Below are 23,705 nucleotides of genomic sequence, written 5' to 3'. Positions count from 1 at the left end.
CTTATCTCTCTCCCACCCCCAGCGGCTCCTGACCCAGCCCCTGCATAGCCACGGTCATGTGTGTAGGGGGGCATGCCACAGGCAGGATGGGGGTGGGGGAGCATCTCTTGATCACTGTCTCAATTCCTCAGGTTTCCATAGTGGCCGCTGTGGGACCCTCTTCCCAACCTTTGCTACACCCCTCCCCCATTTCAATTCTTTTTCCTGGTGGGCACTTTGGGTGCAGAGGCACTAAGAACATCATGTGGAGGGATCTGGATGAGGAGACAGGCAGTTACAACAGGGGGAGGGAGATCAGGTACACCTGTGCTAGGTCTCTGGGGATGACCAGGTTCGGGGAAGGCTGTGCCAGCTCCAGGCCAGAGAGCACAGCTCCCTTCCCCGGCCCCCTCCAGTGCCCCAGGGGGCCAGCAACACTGCCTGTCACTCTTCCTAGGGCCTTGGGACCTCTCTCTGGAGAGAGAGAACGCAAGTGATCTCTCAGTTAAAATCTGTTTCCTGCCCTCTTTGAAAGCCCCTTTCTAAGCATTCTCCTTTCCTCCCTGGCTGTAGTGTTAAGAGACATCCCTGGTGGGGGACACATGGTAGCTCTCTCCCATCTTATATGGATCCAACCTAAGGTCTTTCCAAGATCCATATTTATACATTCACCGAGGGTGAGTGTGAATGTGTAGGTACAGCAGAGAGGGGCATGGGCTCCAATACAGCCGGAGACAAACATTTAGACAGGTCCTGCAGCCCTCTTGCCCCAAGGCAGCCTGGTAGAGGTGCCACCGCTAACTAGCTGTATGACCTTGGGCAAGTCACTTAACCATTCTGGTTTTTCTTATCTGTACAGGGATGGGGGGCAGATTCCCAGGATCCACAGATTTAGCAGGAGGGAGAGGGGAGGCTGAGGAAGTTGTACTTTTACCAAGCTCCCCAGGGGATTCTCATGACGAGGCAAGTTTAGGAAACCAACCGGGGCAAGTCACCTCCCCGAGCAACATTTTCTCCTTTGCAGATTTCATTAGTGCAATCTTTCTGGAAGGTTACCGGGAAGATGACTGATCATTTACTGTAACTGTGGGGCCACATGGTTGAGCTCTTCCTCTCTGACAATTTCTACTGTTTCTTTTACTCCTGGGCTTGGCTCTCTAAGGTCTTGGAGGGAGGTGTCAGCTTGGAGATTCCTGGTCACGGGCTCAGGAATGACAAGGTACCAGCTCAGCTCCCGGGGCCTGGGACACTGTCCTCTAGTCGGGTCCGGCTGCAACCGCAGGCTTGGGCTTCCTGCCCAGGAGCCCAGAGACCTGACAGGTCCTGCAGCCCGCTGTCTGCCCCCGGTGGGGACGGGGCCAGGCTGAGGAGGGTCACGGGACTCGGAGACGTTCACCTCTCTCCTCGGGCAATCAAACTCCACCCTCAAGAGTCATGGCCTAGTTTGGATGTCTGTCACCCCCAGAAGCTTAGAGAGCTTTGGGGCCCTTTGAACTGGAAAAGATGTTTATGGATTTTAATAAAACAAAGAAACAAACAAACAAACAAAAACAAAACAAAATGCCCCAGTGTTGCCCTGTCCCACTTACTGCTGAGGCCAGTCCAGCTGTGGAGCTGTTTTTCATGACTTAACAAGGTGAAGACTGTCCACCTTTGGCCGAGTTCACCCCAGGTGACAGGAAGCAGACTCGTTTGCAGTGTGGGGAGAGGGGGTGCATTCACTAGTCAGTTTAGCAGCTGCTAAGAGGAGAATGGGCCCTGGGTGCTTGGCAGGGCGGCCCACCCCTCTCTTATGGACGTATTGGGTCTAACCCAGCAACCCTGAAATGTTAACTATTAATTACAAACAGATAAGAACACCACCACCTGGTGCTCAGTCGCGGGGAGGGGAGCGAGGGCGGGGGACACATCTGAGTTCCGAGAAAGGAGGACGCTTGTACTCCCGAAAAGATCACGCCAAAGCAGCTGGACTTTGGTCCTGTTTCTCAGACATGTTCAGACAGAACTTCGGGACAGGAGGGTGACAAGGGCACTTGTCCCTGAGGGACTCCATTGGAGCCCTCCCCTCCTTATGTCTCATCCTTCAAGAATTCCAAGCAGTGTGCAAAGTTCTTTCCCTTGATGGGAACAAAAAGCACCAGGTTTGAGCCTCCTGCCGTAATCTTGGGCTTGATGGGAGCCCTGGGGCGAGTCCCTTCTCCTCGCTGGGCCTCAGTTTTCTCATCATAGGGATCATCTGAGATGCAAATGATACAGAGGGTGTGCCTGCACCCCGAAAGCACAGGGCAGAGCCCTTTCCCCACGGGGAAGCAGACGCAGGGGCAGGAGGACATGGAGGCAGGCCTGGGCGCTCCACGCAAAGGGGGTCCTCTGAGAATGCCCCCAACACCTCAAAACAGCTTCCACGCACAACCTTGGGGAGAAGGGTCCACTCATCTCTGGACTCTGTTTCCAGGAGGCCCTATAGCCCCTTGCTTCCTCTGTCAGACAGTCTAGCTCCTCTGGCTTGGCCCGGTGTGATCTTGAGGACATCAGGATAATTTGAGAAAATACCCAGTCTGATGCCAACCTGAATTGGGGCTGGGGGTCCCTCCCCGTGCTGCCTGATTAAAAATAAATCACAACAGGAAATAGCTGCCATTTATTGGGCACTGCCCATGTGCCAGGCACTACTAAGCACTTAATAGATGTTTTTTAAATTTCATCCTCACCTCTTCCCTATGAGGTTGGTGTAATTATCCCCATTTACAAATGAGGACACAGGTTTCGAGCGGTGATTCATTTGCTCGAAGTCAGACAGCTGGCAAATGGTAAGGCTAGAGTCTGAACCCAGATGGGCTGAGCCCAAGGCTGAGTTTCCAAATTTGTGAAGTCAGTACTCTTGGTTGGTTGTGTCTCCTTCAGGGGCCCTGTGACCCCATGTTCCTTTCAAACCCTGCTCTCAGGATAGGATCTGAAACTCCTGCCCCCAGAAGAGGCTTACGTGCGCTTCCTCCCCGGTGGACCTGCGTTTCACGTGGGGGACAGCCTCTAGCAGAGGAATGAGTCTAAATGGTGCAACGTCAGGCAGCAGCCCTGGTAAGGAACGAGCCCCAGGCCGCACCCCTCCCTGGAGTCTTGCCATGGTGCTGCCTCTGGTTTTGGCAGAGTGCAGGTTATTCTGGTTCTGCCCAGCCTGCTGCAAGGTGTCCCCAGGCCCCTTGTCTCCGGGGGGGAGTCATTGAGGGGATAGAGGCCTCACTCTCTGTCAAATTAAATTATGGAACTGGCCAGGAATGGGGTGAGGAGAGGTAGGCTCCTGGACGACTTTGCGCTCTGGGACCTGGATGCTCGGACAACTTTCGTTCTGGGCCCTGGATCTCCGGGCAGTCTCCCTGCATTGACTCCTCGCACTCTGACTACTCGGCCTGCCCTGCAGAACTCCACGTGCACACACTCATGAGCACACACACACTGGCACTTGATGCACTCCTGTAACTCCCCACCTGGGGTCCTCGCTGTGCCTTTTTGCCGCAGCCATGGCAGCGGCCTAGCGGCCCCCTTCCTCTGGTGCTCTCATGGGCACCCCCTGAGGCTGGGCTGTGCGCCAGCGTGGCTGGGTCGGGAGTGATGGCCCAGAGGAGGTGAGGCGGGGATAAGGAGGCAGCCCCAGGCCTGCCCTGCTGCCCGCTCAGGGCTCCCACTGCACAGTCAGGGCGAGGCCTCTGAAAAGAGAGTCCAGCTCCGTGGGCTGCTCTGGGTCTGAGGCCTGAGGGGCTGTGCCCTCGGCCTCCGTCTTGGACACTGGATCCTCATCCTTGGAACACATGAGGGACTCCAGCAGGCCCCAAGGACTTGAACCCTGGTCCGCGGGAGAGCATGGGAGGGAAGAAGTGTGCAAAGGGAGGGATACTGGGTGGCCCTCAATCTGGACAGAGGAGAGGAGGGGCAGCTGGCCTGTGAGGCACCCTGGTGTCTCTGGCTCCCCTTGGGGCAGCACATTAGGGTCAGGTGCTTTGTCCGTGTCAACACAGAGATGCTGATGGAAGGATTTTGCTTCTTGGGGCTCCGCCGTAGCCAAGGAGGCCACCCCTTGCAGAGAGAGTTCACCTGTGACACAGCTTCCAGCGGGTGGCTCTTTCTGAAGCTGATGTTCAGGTCGGAGGTATTTGGGACTTGAGTGTGTCACAGGGGGAGAGTCTTTGCCAGAGCCTTCCACGCACATCCCATAGGAAGGAGGCCAGCTGTCCGCAGCGGCCTGAGGGCTGTAGGAAGAGACGGCCTGTGGGGTGTAGGGTGGGGCTTTAGCTTCGGAGGTGACTTGAGGCGTGTAGGACGGGGGACTGACTTCAGGAGCAGCCTGGGACGCATAAGACGGCGGGGAGGGTGTCTGGTGAGGTGGCACCCTGGAGGGCTGGAGGATGATGTCGGGCTGCCCAAGGTAGGTGACCTCAGACAGGCTGGGCAGCGGTGGGACTCCTGGGGGCTCCCTGGGCCCGGAGACCATGACCTGGGAGTAGTGGACAGGCTGGGCCAGGCCGCTGGGGCTGCTGAGGTCAGAGACGGGGATCAGGACGTGCTCCTGGATGAACCGCAGAGGCTGGAAGGTCAGGACACGCTGCACATTCTGCAAAGGGATGACAGCTCAGCATTAGGGCCGCTCTCAGCTCCCCGAGGGCGCCCTGGGGGGGTGAGGTCCTCCAAGAGGAGGCAGAGGCAATGCGGTGGCCATCGGGGCTTTCAAGATGCATCTCCCCACACACCCCTTATGCTCCCCAGAGATCCCTCTAAATTCTGGGGCTTGTGTGAAGGGACAGAGCCACCAGCCCTGTGGCTGAGGGCCAATCCTTGAAGTCTGGCTTATCAGGTAGAGACTTCGGCTGTGGTTCCTCCAGGAGGGAGATAGTCCAGGAAGTCAATGACTTAGATTTGGGGCGGCCTTGGGTATGCTCCTTGCTAAGGGCCTGATGTGGAGGGCAAGGTAGGGAAGGCTGGGGGGTGAGGGGAGGCTAGGGGAGTTTCACAGGAAATGGGTCATCTGGGCTATGACACTGAACGAATTGTCCCCCACCCTTCGGTCCCTGCGGGGGGACTGCTCTCTCCGGGCCTATGTTACCTGCCTGGACGTGAACACTTCACGCTGCATGGGCTTTCTGCTCCAACCGCCTCCTCCCGATCACCCGCCCCGTTCAGTGCTCCCTGCCACGCCACCTCTTTAGTTTGGAGGTGAGAGAAGAGGCCTAATTTTCTATTTGTGTGCTGATTCCCGCATTTCAGGGAGACCCAGGGGCCCCGGGCCTATATCCTCTGCTGCTTTGGGGCCCTCCCCAGACCTCTTCCTCTGGCCCCAGCGGGGCTGCTCACCAGCGAGTTGGGAGGCTGAAGCGGCTTGGTGATGTATCTGTAGCTCAGGTAGCAGAGCCCGGCGACCACGAAGCCCATGGAGAACAGGAAGGCGCCGGAGAAGGAGTAGGTCCAGGTCTGGTCTGTGCGACAGAGAGGCCAGAGCAGGGCGAGTGAGGATGGCGTCCGGGCCGGGGCCAACCCACGTGTGGATGCGGCACACGAGGGCTTTTCTTCCCGCCCTCTCAGGCCAGGCCTGGGACGCCTCTCCTACCCCTAATGTTTGCAGGGCAGGGCCTCAGCAGGAGCCCAGAGAGGGCCACCACCCACAGGTCGAATATGCAGAATATGTAAATCATTCTGTGCTCCCAACCTCACAGGTGTACTTTTCATAACAACCTGGAATGCCCAGTTGAATTTGAGTTCTTGGACTCCTTGGGGAACTAGCTGACCTGTGGCGGTAGAGGAGAGCCTGCCACAGGCACCTAGCCCACCTGGCTCCATCTCATGATGCCAGGGCCTGGCACACGGAGAAGGACGCCCCCACACACATGGCCAAGCTTATCTATGCCCCCAACAAATGCCACGTGTTGGCCGCCCTTTGGGCTGAGGGTCTGCACGCCACCGGAGCATCTCCCTTATGGAGGAAGGACAAGAAAGAGATCTGCCAAGAGTGGACACAGCCTCGGGGCATTTCTACAGGGACTTTGGGGTCCAAGGTACTCAGAGTGTGGTCTAGAAGGAAGGTCCCAGGCTCCAGGGCGACTTGTCCACTTGGGCTTAAGGACTTTTCATCTTGTGGGGCGGGCCGTAGCCAGAGAGCCAGATCTGGAGTGGGACTTTCTAAAGTGGACCCCCTTACCTGGCTCTGAGGACGGCCCTGCGCCCCGGCAGAAGGTGGGAAGTGACAATGGGAGGGGCCCGTCCCCCCCACCTCCTTCTCAAGGTGAAGAGTTGGGTATCAGGGAAGGCCTGTTCAGGAGGCAGCTGGAGAGGCACTGCCCTTTCTAAAAGGGAGGGAGTTGCCTGACCTGTGGTGGCGCAGTGGATAAAGTGACGACCTGGAATGCTGAGGTTGCCGGTTCGAAACCCTGGGCTTGCCCAGTCAAGGCACATATGGGAGTTGATGCTTCCTGCTCCGCCCCCTCCACTCTCTCCCCCCTTCTCTAAAATGAATAAATAAAATCTTTAAAAGGGAGGGAGATGGACAGTCTCAGGTGTTAGTGCTGAGCCCTCGCCGCGTGCCCCCCACCCCATCTTTGGGATGGGCACAGCTGGTTCTTGCCATGTCATACTTCCGGTCACCAACCCAAGTGGGTCTGGTGAGAGGCTTGATATGGAAGAAGTAATTGAAGGGGTTTTTGTTTGTTTATTTTTTTCTAAAACCTGGCAATTTGTATTATCCAGAGGTCTTGACTCTCCAAATCACCTTCCTGTTCCTGGCCCCCATGTGGCTTCTTCAGCTTGAGCAGCTGATCACCAGCTGTCAGTGACCTTGGCAATCACTGTGAACGCTGTGAATTGGAGCCTCTGCTTCCAGCCCACCCCCTCGTTCCTCCCCCAGCCCTGTGGCTCGGTCAGCTTCCCACTTCAGCAATACCCTGTCCCCTGTCACATAATACTCCCAGCTCTGCTCCAGGGAGAAGACACGACCTGAATGCCTCTACGTGACATGCCTAATGGAAAACCACAGCTCCTTGTACCAGGATAGGACAGGGACATGGAACATTCCCATACGTCATCTCACTCACAGGGAGGCAGGGAGAAATAAGAGGAATAATGCTAGACTGTGGGATTAGATGTCCGGCTCATCACTGATACGCTGAGCTCTGCTCAGCCCTCTCTCTGCTACACAGCCCTCTCTGGCATACCGTTTATTAATAACAGTGGCTAGATATTATTATTATTAATTTTGAGAGAGAAAGGAAGAGATAAGAGAGGGGGAAGGGAGAGAGAGAGAAACATCAATTTATTGTTCCATTTAGTTGTGCAGCCATTGATTGCTTCTCATATGTGCCCTGACTGGGGCTCAAACCAGTGACCTTGGGGTTGAACTGGTGTCCTTGGGATTGAACTGCTGCCCTCAAGCTGGCAACCCCAGGATTGAACCAGTGACCCTGTTGCTCTAGGAAGACGTTATATCTACTATGCCACTGGCCTGGGCACCAGAGATTACTGAATTCTTTTTTTTTTTTCATATTTTTCTGAAGCTAGAAACGGGGAGAGACAGTCAGACAGAATCCCGCATGCGCCCAACCGGGATCCACCCGGCACGCCCACCAGGGGCAACGCTCTGCCCACCAGGGGGTGATGCTCTGCCCCTCCGGGGCGTTGCTCTGTTGCGACCAGAGCCACTCTAGCGCCTGGGGCAGAGGCCAAGGAGCCATCCCCAGCGCCCGGGCCATCTTTGCTCCAATGGAGCCTTGGCTGCGGGAGGGGAAGAGAGAGACAGAGAGGAAGGAGGGGGGGGGTGGAGAAGCAGATGGGCGCTTCTCCTATGTGCCCTGGCCGGGAATCGAACCCGGGTCCCCCGCACGCCAGGCCGACGCTCTACCACTGAGCCAACTGGCCAGGGCCGAGATTACTGAACTCTTAAATGTGCCATGCACTGTGTGGGATGCTCAACCTATGTTATCCCATCAAACACAGAGAGCCAGGGATGTCCATTCTTGCAGATAATGAAGCTGAGTCTCAGAGAGGTTAAGTAACTTGACCAAGGTAACACAGCTATTCAGTGAAAAAGCCAGGATTGACATGTATAACTCCAAAGTTCAAACTAATAATCACAATATAAGGATGCCTCAGTTTTCTCATCTGTAAAGATTGGATATGGGGTGAGATGTCCCCTAGCATCCTTTCCAGAATCAAGACACTGGATTATTGCCCTGTGATCCTCCCAGATATCTCAAGACATAGATGAAGTGGAGATTCTGGGCTCTGGGCATAAGACAGACCCCAGAATATGGGGTCAAGGGCAAGACATATCACTCTGAACTGGCAGTAAGAGGAATAAATGTGTAGTAGAGGTGATTAGTTATAAACAAAATTGCACAGTGGTGGTTAGAGCCCACGCTTCAGGATCAGATGAACCTAACTAGGTTTACTGACTGGCTGTGTGGTCACCTTCAAGTTGCTTAACTTCTTTGAGCCAGAGTTTCTCCTCTGTAAAATGGGGATGAGGCTCCCCCGCTTGCAGAATTGTTATAAAGATTAAATAGGATAATATAGGCAAAGCATTTAGCACAGTGCTTGTCAATAGAGTAGTACTTGCTGTTAATATAGTTTATTCTTGAGGTGCTTTCCATACGCCAGCGGGAAATAGCCGATAAGAGGTGTGATTTATATACAGGCAGCTCCAGTCGTAGAAAAAATGCTATCACATCATGAGCCAGATCATGAAAGGACAAGCTAACAGAAGGATGAGGGGGAGTGGTCTGCATGTTGTCAAAAAGCAGGGAGGGGCAGAGGCAGGCCAGGAATGGGTGAGTTTGTCTAGTTTGGTCCAGGGGACAGGGTCATAGGTCATCTATATGCTCCCAGCTTAGTGCCTGTAGCATTGGTTTCCTTTTTCTAGTTTTCCTCGTGCCAAGTTCTATTCTGGTCTCCTCAGTGGCCCTGTCCCCAGGAAGAGCATGCATGCCTCATGCAGGAGGCCAGTGCTAGCTATTTCACCAGGCATGTCTTCCCCCGAAAGTCAATGCACTGCAGCAGAGAAATTAGTATCTTGTGGGCTCTTGGGGCAACTGATGAGTTCAGTTTTCAACAAAACTGAGGACTAGAACTTACCTGGTAATGATTCTCCAAGGTGCAGTTATACCCTTGGGCCCACCCTTGCAGCCAGCTCACGTCTGCTCATTAGAATAGAAATCACTGACTGCCATCATTCACCTAAACAAGATGACTAAGGTGGAGGCTGGTTTTCCAGATCCACCCAGCCCACTGCTCTTGCTGTCATCCTCTGAGCTTGCTGCTCTCCGCATTACATTTCTATCAGTCTATGAAAATAAATACTAATGAAAATATCACAATGCTTCTGAGAGTCGAGTTTTAATGTGCCCGAGGAAGAAAGCGTCTTGCTGATCAGCAGTCCCATCTTGCTGATCCAGTGACTCAAAACTGTTTCTATAGCACCACAGCAGTGAGAACGTGGTCTCCAGAATCAGGCCCAGTCCTATCCCTCACCATCTGTGTGACCTCGGGTAACTTACCTAACCACTCTGGACCTGTTTCTTCATCTGTAAAATGAGGATGATCATAGTACCCACCTCACAGATTGCTCATGAGGACCGCGCTCGGTAGTGCCTGGTCCCTGGTTAGCACGGCAGAAATGCTAGTTATCACTGCTATGGTTATTATTTGATTTTGGAAGATATTTTTTTTTAACTGAATTTATTGGGGTGATCCTGAAGCTTGAGCTCTAACAATCACTTTGCAATTTTCTTAATAAAATCATAAGATTTCCGGGATACAATTCTACAATAGATTGCATCGTTCATAGATTGTATGTGTGTGCACTCCAAGTCAAGTTTCCTTCCATCACCATTTATCCACTGTTCATCACTATACTATTGTCTGTCTATGAGGTTTTTTTGTTTTTTTTCTTAGTCCCTTCACCTTTCTCACTGTGCCCCCCCCCCCATGCTGTCAGTCTATTCTTGGTATCTTTGAGTTGTTTTCTATTTTGTTTGTTAGTTTATTATGCTCATTAGATTCCACAAATGAGTCAGATCATATGATATTTGTCTTTCCCTGACTGGCTTATTTCACTTAGCATAATCTCTCCAGGTCCACCCATGCTGTTGCAAAAGGTAAGATTTCCATTTTTTTTTTTTTTTTACGGCCGAGTAGTATTCCACTGTGTAAATGTACCACAGCTTTTTTTCTCCACTCATCTACTGATGGGCACTGGGCTGCTTCCAAATCTTGGCTATTGTAAATATGTTGCAATGAACAAAGGGGTGGTATATTCTTTCAAATTAATGTTTTGGATTTCTTCAGATATATTCCCAGGAGTGAAATCACTGGGTCATAAGGCAGTTCGATTTTTAACTTTTTGAGGTAACTCCATACTGCTTTCCACAGCAGCTGCACCAGTCTGCATTCCCATTATCAGCGCATTAGGGTTCCCCTTACTCCACAGGCTTGCCAACATTTGTTGTTTGTTGATTTATTGTTGGTAGCCATTCAGACAGGTGTGAGGTGATATCTCATTGTGGTTTTAATTTGCATTTCTCTGATGATTTGATGTATATTTTCTAATACCTATTGGCCATCTGTATGTCCTCTTTGGAAAAGGGTCTATCAGATCCTTTGCCCATTTTTAAATTTGATTTTTTTCTTTTTTTGGTGTTGAATTTCATAGTTCTTTATAAATTTTGGATGTTAACCCTTTATTAGATGTGTCATTGGCAAATATGTTCTTTCATTCAGTAGGTTGTCTTTTCATTTTGTTGATGGTTTCCTTTGCTGTGCAAAAACATTTTAGTTTGATGTAGTCCCAATTTTTTATTTTATTTCCCTTGCCCAAGGAGATATATCAGAAAAAATATTGCTATGAGATATGTATGAAATTTTACTGCCTATTTTCTTCTGGGATTTTTATGGATTCAATGCTAACATTTAAGTCTATAATCCATTTTGAGTTTATTCTTGTGTATGGTATAAGAAGGTGGTCTAGTTTCATTTTTTTTTTTGCATGAAATGGTATTAAAATTTCCCAACACCATTTATCGAATAGACTACCTTTAAGCCATTGTATGTTCTTGCCTCCTTTGTCAATTATTATTATTATTTTAAATATTTATTTATTTATTGTGGCAGAGACAGAGAGAGTCAGATAGGGACAGACAGACAGGAAGGGAGAGGGATGAGAAGCATCAGTTCTTTGTTGCTGCTCCTTAGTTGTTCATTGATTGATTTCTCATATGTGCCTTGACCCGAGGGGCTACAGCAGACAGAATGCCCCCTTGCTCGAACCAGCAACCTTGTACTCAAGCTAGTGAGCCTTGCTCAAACCAGATGAGCTCACGCTCAACCTGGTGACCTCGGGGTCTCGACCTTGGGTCCTCCACATCCCAGTCCGATGCTCTATCCACTGCGCCACCACTTGGTCAGGCTCCTTTGTCAATTATTAATTGACCATAAAAGTATGAATTTATTTCTGTGCTCTTTATTCTGTTTCATTAATCTATATCTGTTTTTATGCCTGTACCAGGCTGTTTTAATTACTATGGCCTTGTAGTATAGTTTGATATCAAGTAATATTATTCCTCCAACGTTGTTCCTCTTAAGATTGCTATGGCTATTCAAGGTCTTTTGTGGTTCCATATAAAATTTTGGAATATTTGTTCAGTTCTGTGAAATACACCATTGGTATCTTGATAGGAATTGCATTGAATCTATAGATTGCTTTGGGTAGCGTGGACCTTTTAATAATGTTAATTCTTCCTATCCATGAACACAGTATATGCTTCCACTTTTTGTATCTTCTTCAGATTCTTTCTTCAATGTCTTATAATTTTCTCAGTACAGGTCTTTCACATCCTTGGTAAAATTTATTCTTAGATATTTTATATTTTTGATATAATTTTTAATGGGATTGTTTTCTTAGTTTTCCTTTCTGATGGTTCATTATTGGTGTTTAGAAATGCAACTGATTTCCAGATATTTATTTTGTAAGTAAGTATCCTACTTTACTGAATTCATTTATCAGTTCTAGTAGCTTTGTGTGTGTGTGTGTATGAACTCTTTAGGATTATTTATATACAGGACTTTGGAAGATATTAAGGGATCTTTTTATCTATACTGCTCTCCCTCTATAGATTATCTCCCAGTATATAACACCTGGGTTAATATTAAGGTGCAGTCGCTTTGCTGGAGTACACACTAACCTTGCCAGAGAGAGGAAATCGGACATAGCCTGGAGGGTGAAGATTAAACATGTGCTGTGATAACCCATCAGCTAACACATTTATGGATAAACAAAGATCGACTTTAATAACATACTCATAACCCTCCCATAGTTTTTCAGAGCACGGCCAAGCCTCACCTTGGTGACAGGGAGAAAAGCACACAGTCAAAACTTGATTTCAGAAGTCCCACCTCCTTCTGGCTCCAGCCAAACTTACCTGGCAGTGTCTTCACATGGCACACGAACGGAGCGCTCTCTTTGGACCAGGTTTGAACAGAAATCGTGATGGTCCCAAGGAACTCCGTGTCAGGGGTCAGGCCAATGAACTCGTATTCTCTCTGCTTTCCTTCAAGGTGCTAAGTTTGACAGAGAACACAGAGTGATTCCTCTTATACAACAGTCTCCACGCGGAGCCCAAGCAAGCCTGCTCACACCACTGCCGAGGTTACTGCACTTAGTGAAGAGGTGTTGTCAGCTCCCAAACCAGAAACTGGTGGATCAGTCTGCAGTGCTCCATTCCCATTCCCCTACCTTCTGCTTTCCCCCCCAATCCAGTCAGTCACCAAGCTCCATGTACTCTCACTTAGAACACTGTCAGGTACATAGTAAGCACTCAGTAAATACTAGCTGCTGTTATCACCACTGTCACCATCAACACCATCACAGCTGCTACCACCAACACCGTCACATTCACAAGTACCACCATCATCATTACCATGACCACCACCACCACCACCACCACCACCACCACCACCACCACCACCAATTTACCAGGAGGCTGTATTAGACATGAATGTATATGTGCTTGATAATAGCATTTCAAATATGCACAGAATTAAAGGGGAAGTAGACAATTCCACGGTCAGAGTTGGAGATTGTAATACTGTCAGCAATGAAAAGAGCGATCAACTGCTCCCGAATAAGAAAAGGCATAGAAAATCTGAATAACACTCCTAGCCACCTTGATCAAATTGATATTTATAGCACATTCCACCAAATAACTGCAAGATACACATTCTTTTCAAGTGCACATGGAACATTCACCAAGATAGGCCATGTGCTGGGCCACAAAACCAGTCTCCGTAAATTTATAAGGACTGAAAATTTTCTGACCACAAACTAAATTAAATGATAAATTAATAATAATAAAATACTCAGTAAAACCTCAAATATTTATCCAAAAGTAGTGATAAGGACTCTCCTTGCTCAGCAATCTCCCGTTGCTCCCTTGACTACTTAACTAAATCATGATCTCGCCACCTGCCGCCCCACCTGTCTACAGCATGGCCCTGGCCTGTCTCCTTGGGGTTATCTCCCAAGGTGCGTCTCCAGCAGCAGCTCTCAAACTTCAGTGTGGGTAAGAACCACTTGGGACGCTCACTAGGATTCAGATCCCAAGGGTGCAGCTATAGAATGGATTAAGTAGATTGGAAAGGGGAGCATTTTAAACACATGCTGCCGGGGATTCTGATGCCCTTGGTTTGGGACCACACACTGAGAAACTGCCCTACATGCCCCCTGACTCTAGCAAACCAGGCAGTTTTTTGCTTTCCCATAACGTCCTAAATTTCTCTGCTGCTTTCTTGGATCACAGCAGGGCAGTATAGACCAGTGGGGGGATATGTGGGCTTTGAACAGAGCTGGGTTTGAATCTTGACTATGCTGTTATTTGCTGAACAATCTTGAGTAAGTGACAACCTCTCTGAACTTCTATTTTCTCATTCAGAAAATGGAGGAGACAATAGCACCCACCCCATAAGGCTTGGGTGACATAGAAAACATACATTAGCTGGCACATTTCAGAGATTGGAACTGGCACCAGAAAGGTTTCTGTTCCAAGAATCTTTCCAAATTTCTCTGAACTGCCCTCTCCCTGCTCCCTTGCTTGCTTCGGCTCTGCCTCACACAATGTCTTTATTTTCCTCTAACTATACCTGTTTGAATTCTTGTTTTAATTCCCTTCCTACCCACTAGATTGTAAACTTGAGTGCAGAAATTGTCATTCAATGGAATTATGGGTTAGTGTCCCATGCTGAGGGGAAATACTATGTATTTTCTGAATAAGAAAAGAAATAACTTGTATATTGTTTGACAGTCCGTGTCCTAGCCTTCCATCCTTTGTTATTACTGATCCTGAGACACTGCCTCTACCCAGTTCCCACAGAGAGGGGAGAAACGGCAAAAGGAACTGCAGCGGTGGCAACTGATTCCGGCGTTTTCTGAAGTGGACACCTGAGGATGTTAATAGGGGTTCCCCAGGATGTTAGAAGGCATTAGGCAAAAACAATTGAAGAAAAACAGTAAGTATTGTGCAAAATAAAAGGTCAAATAAATTTGAGAGAATCTGTATTAGACCAGTTGAAACTGGAGTCTTGGCTTTGCAGGACTTCAGCATGCTATTGTGTATGCGAATCCACTAGGGAGAGGCTGTGGACATGTTTTGGGAAATGCTGGTTTATAGAACACATCTCCTTCCTATTTAAGACAGTGATTTTCGACCTTTATTTTTCTCATGGATAAATTGATTACTAAAGGAAAAAAGGTCAGTGCCCCTGACTAAATACGACCTTTTTCATCTCATGGTACACATAAACTAATTACTAAAGGAGAAGAGGTCAGCACCCCTCAACTCCCTTAGTAACTGCATGTTTTAAAAATTCTTGGCGTACCGCGGCACACAGGTTGAAAATGGCTGACTTAAAGCAATGTGGATCTAATTGAGAGGGAAATGCATTTCCCGGGCAGGGAAGGACCAGGGCAGCAAATATATTTGCCATTTATTTACCATTTGGTAGGTCTGATTGACTTGGAGGTTTAAGCGGTACAACAGGTCATAGAAGATGTCCTCCAGGGTCAGCCGGCGGCCATCCCCTGCGTGGATGGGCGTGGGGGTGGGATGGACAATCATCCGGATGGATCTCACCTGAGGGATACAGGTCCCATGAGGCGGCTTGATGGTAGCTGGAAAACGGGAGAGAGAAAGGAAGAAAGGAAAGAGTCAGAATCAGCCAGCAGTGTGTGAGGCTGCCCTGGACCATGGGGAATGAATGACTGCATTCCTGCTCCTCCCACCCCAGACCCAGTGATGGTTCTGAGAGCAGCAAACAGGTGAGAAGAGAGGAGTTCTGCAAGCCATTGAGGTTTGGGTTTAAGTTTGGCAAAGGGGTGACCAAGAGTGAGTAGGAAATCTCAGGGAGAGGGACTGTGGCTTCCTAGGTGTTTGGTCATGCCTTTGGCCTAGCCCCTACGCACCCCGGTCCCTCCACCCACCTTGAGTCTGCCTGGAGCACTTTCACCCTTAGCCTGTTGGCAATGACAGCTTTGGGGACTGATGATGGTTCAAGGCTCTATCCTAATGTTTGCGGTGCCCAATATTACTGATTCAGCCACAATGGCCAGGACTAAGAGTTTAGTCATTCTCCTAATGAAGCTTTCTAAATAACCAAGTGACCTTTACTGGTTTACAGACCCCTTTGGGAATTCGATGAATGCTACTGCTCTTCTCTCCAAAATGTACATACACAAAAGACTTGGCCTCCATTTCAGGGATTCATGAACCCCACGTCCCCTGAAGCTAATTTATAAAGACCCTCAAGGGTCCATTGACCTCCAAGATTACAAACACCTGAGCCAAAAGTGTTGTTTATAAAATGGAAAAACTGAGTTAAATGTCTTCATAAATGAATTAGAGAAGTAAATTAGAGTACTTCTGTGGAATAGATCATTTTTAGCAGTGATATATCATGTTGTAGAAAAATATTTAACAGCCCCAGAGCAAATAAGTGTTCATGATACCATTATATGGAAAACAAACAGACTTTAAATGAGTAGATAGATACAGTTTTTAGTAACTGTGGTTATGTTTAAATGTTCTGATTATTTTGGGCTACTTTTATTTTTCTTTGTGTATTTCTATATTTTCCAAAATTTCTAAAATAAGCATGTATTAATTGAACAAGACAAGAAAAAAAATACAATGGCTTTACTTTAAGTTTGTATTTTCTTAAAAAAAAACCCATGTGGCTGTTGAGTTGCTTAGTGAACATCATTACCTGTTTAACCTGTGTGGGGAGATTGGCAATGCATATCCCTTCCTTCCTTCCTTCATTCGTTCATTCATTTATTCCTTCCTCCCTTCCTTCATTAGTTATGCACTGAGCATCTCCTACGTGCCAGGCACCATGCTCAGGGCTGGGAAGACAGTGGATCCCACGCCCACACACGCCCTCACAGAGCTCACGTGTCAGCAGGGGAGGTCAATGATATACATGTAAGCAGACACAAAAATTGCAGGTTGAGATGTGAGCCATGCAGACAATGAGCAGCTGATTGTGACAAAAAATACCAGGGGGTGACCTGGGGAAATCCTCCCCTCCCCTATAATTAGAGGGGCTCCTACTCAACTGTGTCGCAGTGAGCTGAACCGGTCAGTCATCTTGGTGGCTGCACGGCCTCCTGCGCTGGTGGCGTTGACCCTGGCGTAGTAGGCCTCCATGAGGCTGCTCGTCTCCATGGTGAGGTTGCAGGACTTCCGGGCGACCCGCTGGCAGCCTTTCTTCACCAGCCACTCTGTCTCTCCATACCTGCAGGCCGGGGCACATCTTTAATGAGCAGGCCTGGCGTCAGGCCTGCGGTTTATTAAAAACGATAACGATATCTAATATTTACTTAGCATGTTGTGTTTCAGGCCTTTTATGTGGATGATTTGTTAGTCCTCACACCGATCCTGGGACGTTCATACATTATTCTCTCACCTTTTTAAATAAGGAAGCGGAGGCTTAGCAGTAAAATCGGCCCAGGTGTTTACAGCGTGCCTGTGGGGAATCAGGATTGGAACCCGACCTGTCTGAATCCACATTCTGGGCTTATTGTCACCATAACCCTTTGAGGCTGGCACTGTGATCCCCACTTTACAGGTGAGGAAACTGAGGCTCAGAGAGGGAAAGTGACTTGCCACAGGATGAAGTGGCAGGACCAGGGATGAAACCCAGGTTTGCAGACCCCTGATCCCATGTCAACCGTCCTTCCTTGCGTGGGAACGGGGGCATAGGTTGGACGGGGTGGGCACAACTTTTTTTTTTGGACCTAGTCTCACCAATAATAATAAAAGAATTACTTGCCAGGCATCAGTGCCAATGGCAATCTTATTTAATCCACCTAACAACCTTATGATGAAGGTACTATTGCTGTCTTTACCTAATGGATGGGGAAACTGAGGCTTGGTGTGGTTACCCAATTGCCCAAAGTTATATAGGTGAGAGCTGACATTCAAGCCAGAAGTCGTACTTTTAATGACTATTTCATCTACCCTCTGCAAAAGAAACAAAAGAGCAGAGGAATATTGGGGGGTATGACAGCAGTCAGGGTGGGGGTGTAGGGCACATGGAAACGGGACATTGTCTTGGGTGGGCTGGTTTCAGAGCAGAGGCAGAAGAGGTTATGTTGGGAGGGAAGCCTACTTCTTATATTCGACACTGTAGACTGTGTCTGGGGAGCTCTCTGGCCCGCTGTCCCAAGTCAGGATGTTTTCAAAGTTGCTGGACTGGAATTTCACATACTGAAGAAGGTCCGTGGTGTCCTCAGCGACGTGAGCTGCAGGAAGTGAGAGCACGGTGAGCAGGTGGGCTCGTGGACCCTGCTCCAGCACAAACCGCCCAGGGAGGGGGAGTGAGAAATAGCACCCACTCACCAGAGACCGTGCTTACCGACCACCCCTCCTCCCTTTCACTTCATAGTTCCCTCCTCATTGAGCTATAATTCACATTCCATAAAAGCCACCATTTAAAGCATGCAAATCAGTGATTTTCAGTATATTCACAAAGTTGTATAACCATTACCACTATCTAATGCCAGGTATGCCTTTTTCATGGCTGAATAATATGCCACTGTATGGATATACCAGATTTTGTTTATCCCTTCATCAGTTGATTGGCATTTATGTTGTTTCCACTTTTTGGTTATTGTAAATAACGCTGCTGTGAACATTAGTATATACATTTTCAAGTGGACATATATTTTCAGTTCTCCTGGGTGTATGGCTAGAAGTGGAATAGCTGGGTCATATGTAACTCTTATGTTTTAAGTTCTTGAAGAAGTGCCAAACTGTTTTCCAAAGTGGCTGCACCATCTTACATTCCCACCAGCAATGTTTGAGTGGTCCAGTTATTCCACATCCTTGTCAACACTTCTTATTATCTCTCATTCACTTCTTAACACCATCTGAAGTTGGCATCCTCACCCGTATTTTAGAGATAGTCCACTAAGATGTCTAAGAAGTAACTTGCCCTAAGTCAGGAATTTCTAGCAAGGATGAAGATGCTTATAAATCCCTGCCTGTCTGCTGGCCAGACCAACCCCTGCCCACCCACTACATGCCTTCTTAGGGAGGCAGAAGCTCCATTTGAAGTCAGACCTGAATGGTGGCTTCATGTGGGATGGTAAGTTCAAGGGCAGGAGAAAGAGAAGTTGGGATTTGAGAGAAGGCCAGCGTCTGTCTGGCGGTGGATTTAGCCTCCCCCGGCGGGGGGATAGGGCTCTGCAGTGGGAAGATGGCTCGTTGTTATCAGTATCCTGGTGGGCTCTGTGGGCTGAGGGGAGGCAGGTGCTGAGGCTGGGACATGCTCAGGAGGCAATGGCCCCGGCTGGGTGGAGTTCGGCACCACTGTTCCTGAGGGACTGAAGTTGGCTCCCTGAGACGGGGTGAGTGAACGTTGGCTGGGTCCCCTCTTTTAGGAGGTGTTGAGGGTTGACAAGTCCTCCCTCCCTTCCCACCTCACTCATTTCTTTTCCTCCTCAAATCCATCATCCACCCCTCACCTATGCCGCTTCTACACTTCCCGGATGAAAGTCTACATTGTGAGACCCTGGGGAATCATGTGTTGCCCAGACCGACAGACTGCTAGACTCTCTAAAAGGAAGCTTTCACGTCTTTATGGAAAAACAATTTTATGTCAACCAGATGGGAAGCTGAGGAAAAACAAACAAACAAACAAAAACAATTCAACATGCTCTAGAATCATCCTCAGAAAGCTAGGGAGAGGGAGCCCGGGTCCCCTGAGTGACCTCAATGACTCTTAACAATCTCCGAGGGACTGTTTCCCCTGGAGCCCCTGTTTTAAAGAGCCAGGAGCCTCCATGACACCCAACCAGAAAGGACGGGGGACTAAGGGAGCGTGTCTCGGGGTCTCTTGGGGATGCATATCTTCCCGGCTCACCAAAGGCTCAGCGTGACACCAGGGGGCAGAGAGACTGGAAGGGCCCAGGCAGCAGCTGGAGACACTGTGGGCCCAGTCAGTGCTGGCCAGCCTCCTTGGTGGGGGGATTGGGAAGCTCTGGTTCTTCATGGGTTCATCCTGCACTTGAACTACAGGGCCTAGGATAGGCCATCTGCCCCTCTTCAGTCAGGACTATGCTTTCACATCCTGAGAAAGTTCTCTGAATGTTACTGAACTTCTCAGAGAGCAGACACATAATGGGATTGAAAACTATGCTCTTCATCCTGTTTTAAAGAGGGCCCAGGTCCTATTAATGCCGCACACCTGGCCACGGTGGGAGAAAACATTCTTTTAAATCTCCGAGAAGGGCTGGCAGAGGCCCCCGTGGGTGTGGAGGGAGGCAAGGGTTTGCCTACCCCTTCCCAGCGCACAGCACAGCCCCAGCGGGGAAGAAACTGAAACTGACTGTCCTGAGCAGGGCAGGGCGCAGGGAGAGGACCCTGTCAGTGTCTCCTGAGGTCGGTGGGGGGCCACAGGGCGATGGGCACTCACCAACCAGGGATCCCGCAGCCAGGATGGTCAGTAGCATCCTCATCGGTCCAGGCACAGAGCCCTCTTTTGGCCTCCTTTCTGGGCCAAGCACCTAGCAAGGCTGGGAAGCTTTGCCGCCTTGGCAGCTGGCTCCACCCGGGCTGGGGCGGGGAGAGCAGGGGAGGGTGGGACCTGAGCCGTGGGTACAAAGGTGCCAGGCGTGAGTGCTTTGAAATTCCAGGTCCTGGGTGGCATCCAAGGGTGTTCCTTTCCTCGATGCAGAAAACAGCAACAGTAACAAGCCAGCTTGTTTATCTGGTCCGGTGGCTGATTCATTCTAAGACTCTTCAGTGGTTGATCAGGGAGCTGAGAGGCAGAAAAGGCAAGAAGAATCAGTGGCATACAGCCTTATCAGACAGCATTCAGGCCCTGCGTATCAAAAACAGTAACACGTGCATAATGTTCGACCCAATAATTCCATTCACAGGGATTTTACCCTGAGGAAAATAACTGGACCAGAAAACATATATGTTCCAGAATGTTCCTTGTGCTAAAAGAAAAGCTATGACTCCTTGGCTTTGTTGTGGCAGGAGGAGGTATAGGATGTCTGCTGCCCCTCCTGTGCCCCACGTCAAAGCAGGTCCCCGTGTTGAATGATGGGACAGGGATAGCCTTCCTCCTAGACAGGCTGCTCAGGTGAGAAGCCCAGGCTCTCTTTCCTTAAGTCTTTGGTATCTGAGATCTGCTAAAGGTTGGGGGTGGGGAAATGCACCTCAAAGTTCAGTGACTGTATTGTGCTAAAGATGAACCAGAAAACATATGGAGGCAAAATTCATGAATGGGCCTTTCATTTGGGACGATGAAGATACCAACTGCTCACCCAAACCATTATTCTACCATGTAGAGCTGTATCCATAGGAATTAATGTGAAGTTTGTTTGTACAGGTGTTTAGGAAATAATTTCCTAAATAATTTAGGAAATATTTTCTTCTTCTCACTGGGACTCTAGGAAAATTGAAAGGGCCTGGGCTCTGGTTGGGGTGGGGAGACCAATGACAGTGACACCATGGTAGGTCAGGTCTACAGCAAAAGAGCTGGCTCCCGAAGAAGTCTAGAAAGGGTTTGCCTTCTGGATGTAGCAGGCTGTGATAAGCAAGGATCTGCATTTAAGGTTTTTTGGTTTTTTTCTCTGTTGTAATTGTTTTTCTACCAATTTTTGGTAAATTTTGTTAACAAAACAGCCAAATTTGAGCTCTGCTTTGGGAGAATTAAGGTATGGCCTGTGCTAGCCATTCCCTGTCATTGCAGGAAACTACATTTCCCAGACTCTTTTGTCAACTGCTTCCTGATAGGTTGGACCAATGGCAGGCACTGGAGGAAGACGGGAGAGCTGGAGGAGAGAAGTCAGGGTATTTCTAACCCTCTTTCTGTGCTTTGAGTGGCATCCTCAACCATGGCTGTGTGTCCTCTGGAACTCCAGCCTCCTCTGGCCAGGCAGCCACCACCATCTTTCTGTCAGGTGGCCAGCTCCTGGGAACAGCAGCTCTCTTCACCTCCAGCCCTGACCCCTGCGGTCCCCACTTTAGGTCAAAGGATGGAGCAATTTCCTTCTGGGGTGGATTGAATCTCTGGGCTGCTTCCCAGTCTCCAATTAGATGCTCAGTTCTTCCATCATCTGGGTGACCAACTCCCCTGCATTAAAGTCCCTTGTTTTGAAAGGCTTGAGGGTTTCTGTGCCCCTGAATGGACCATGATGGATGCAGAACCTTTGATGACTTCAGGGACAAGGTGGTGTGGGGAGATCATGGCCAGAAAAACAGGTTACAAAATGTCTTGATGGGCCTAGAGGGAGAAGAACAGTCGCTGAAGCCATCTTACTGGCTTGTAGAGAAGATAGATCTATGGGACACGGAGGTGTCCTTGGGGACTCTCAGAAGCACCTGGAGAAACCTGATTGAAGAACTAGACTTCCTGTAGTTCTGAGGGACTATATGGTTATGCAGGAATTAATGGGAAGGAAGACACCTGAACTGTTAAAGAACATGGGAACATGCAGACTTCATTTCTAACAGTAAAACAAAGCAAAACAGTTTTCCCGTCCAGCAATAGAAGTTTCCACCCAATGCAAGGTGAATGCAACCTTCAAAATAACGCTGGAGGGAAATGCTCTGTGGGCTGGTAAAGATTCACCATAGTTTGTCAAATGAAGGAAGCGTGGCATAAACTATGTGTATAGTATGAGTCCGGTTAGAACACATACATACACACGTGGAGAAAAAGGTCTTGAAATCTTGGGGAAGGGGGCAGTAGAATTACAGGTGGCTTTTATTTCTTTCCTTTGCTCATCTGCATTTTCTAAAGTCTTTCCAGGAAATATTTTGTATTACAGAAAAGTGAGCTCAATGAGCAAAACAGGCAGGAAAGAAGTGCTTCTGCCTGGGCTGCACCCGTCCCTGGATTGCGTCGCTTCTCCCTTAGCCAGACTCCTTTTTTCAAGTCCCCCCGGCTGGTTTCTTCTGCTGCAAGATGCTGACAGCGCCAGCCCACAACAGTCTCACTTTAAAAATCCTTCTCTGGCTCTGGTCTGCCTCCCTTGGGCATTTTTTTTTTCAATAGTTAAGACTGGAAAGGAGAGATTCAGGTTAGGGCAAGGTGAGACAAGAGGACCATCTTGAAATACCGGAGGGCTGTTGCACAGAGAAGGGTCTGCTCCCCCTTTGTGTAACTACCACTAAACAGGAAGACCAGGGGGACCACGAGGGACAAATTAGGACAGCAGCTTTCTTTGGGTTTAAGGAAATAGCTCTTGTTACGATGGTGTGGCTGATGTGAAGACAGGCTGCTCTTGCTCTTGGTTGCTGGGGGTATTCAGTGAGAGGCCATGACCACTGGTAGATGGTCCCTAGGTAACTTTATTCCCCATCTCTAGAATTCAACGCTTCTTGTCTCCTCATGAGAGAGAAAGTGTTCTGAGTGCAAAGAGTACACCTTGTATTTCTGTTTCCTCCACGAGGCTGAACACAGAGCAACTGTACAACATTGATTAGTGGAACTGACCTTACCTTTATAGCAGCAGATTCACCTGCCGATTCTCTCCTGCTCCGACAGCAGGGAAATGCACTTCTTTCTGATAAAGTTTTCCAATGCACTTTGCATTATCTAGACTCTGAGCCTTTGCACAAGTTGTACCTGATGCCCAGAACATCCTTTCTACTCCCCTTTTCCCTGTCTGATTCTTGTTCCCTTTTCAGACCTCTTCTCAAATTCATTTTCTCCAGGAAGCCTTGCATAGGTGAGTTATGCATCTGGGTGGGTTAGGAGCCCCAGCTCTGTGCCCCCTTAGCCCCCATCCCACCCTCATCCTAGTGTGTATTGCACCATATTGTTTTTTTTACCTCTGTTGCCGATTATGGGGACAAAACATATAACTTGCTCTCCTTGACATCCAGCACCCACCATGAGCTGGCACAGAGCAGGTCCCTTGGCAATATTTGTTGACTGAAAGAGTGAGCTGGGGTGAGCTGGCTGGGGCTTCAACATCGGCTATGGCACATCCCTAAGCTGTAGAAAAGGTGTATTCTGAGATGACAAATACTCAGGAATGCCACTTGCTCCTGTCCCTTCTTTCAACGTGCAGAGACTCCAGAGCCTGTTCTGCAGAAGCAAGAACATCCGAAGACAGTGGGGTGTGTTTTGAGGATGAGGGAGGGGGCTACGCTGTCCCTGTGGTTGGTGACACAGCAGTGAAA

General features: G+C 49.0%; 1 protein-coding gene across 1 annotated transcript; it reads right to left on the bottom strand.

Moving 5' to 3' along the window:
• Positions 1 to 1,548: 1,548 nt before the first annotated feature.
• On the bottom strand, positions 1,549 to 20,113 carry IL22RA1 (interleukin 22 receptor subunit alpha 1). Its single transcript, XM_066270113.1, has 7 exons — positions 19,978 to 20,113; positions 17,671 to 17,803; positions 16,616 to 16,794; positions 14,997 to 15,172; positions 12,429 to 12,567; positions 5,323 to 5,444; positions 1,549 to 4,585 (listed from the first exon to the last, which is right to left on the bottom strand). The coding sequence occupies exons 1-7, from the start codon at positions 20,018 to 20,020 to the stop codon at positions 3,650 to 3,652; spliced, it is 1,728 nt and encodes a 575-aa protein (XP_066126210.1). The 5' UTR covers positions 20,021 to 20,113; the 3' UTR covers positions 1,549 to 3,649.
• Between the last annotated feature and the right edge of the window lie 3,592 nt (positions 20,114 to 23,705).

Source organism: Saccopteryx bilineata, chromosome 3 (assembly GCF_036850765.1).
Source record: "Saccopteryx bilineata isolate mSacBil1 chromosome 3, mSacBil1_pri_phased_curated, whole genome shotgun sequence".
NCBI classification, from domain to species: domain Eukaryota; kingdom Metazoa; phylum Chordata; class Mammalia; order Chiroptera; family Emballonuridae; genus Saccopteryx; species Saccopteryx bilineata.
This window is presented reverse-complemented; position numbering and strand designations above follow the sequence as displayed.

Excerpts from the sequence above, each read along its gene's own strand:
- IL22RA1 (XM_066270113.1), bottom strand. The coding sequence starts at position 20,020 with ATGAGGATGCTACTGACCATCCTGGCTGCGGGATCCCTGGTTG. Across the intron at positions 16,795-17,670 it reads TACAGTGTCGAATATAAGAA|GTATGGAGAGACAGAGTGGC; the intron begins GTAGGCTTCCCT and ends CCCGGCCTGCAG. Across the intron at positions 4,586-5,322 it reads TTCAGCCTCCCAACTCGCTG|AATGTGCAGCGTGTCCTGAC; the intron begins GTGAGCAGCCCC and ends ATCCCTTTGCAG.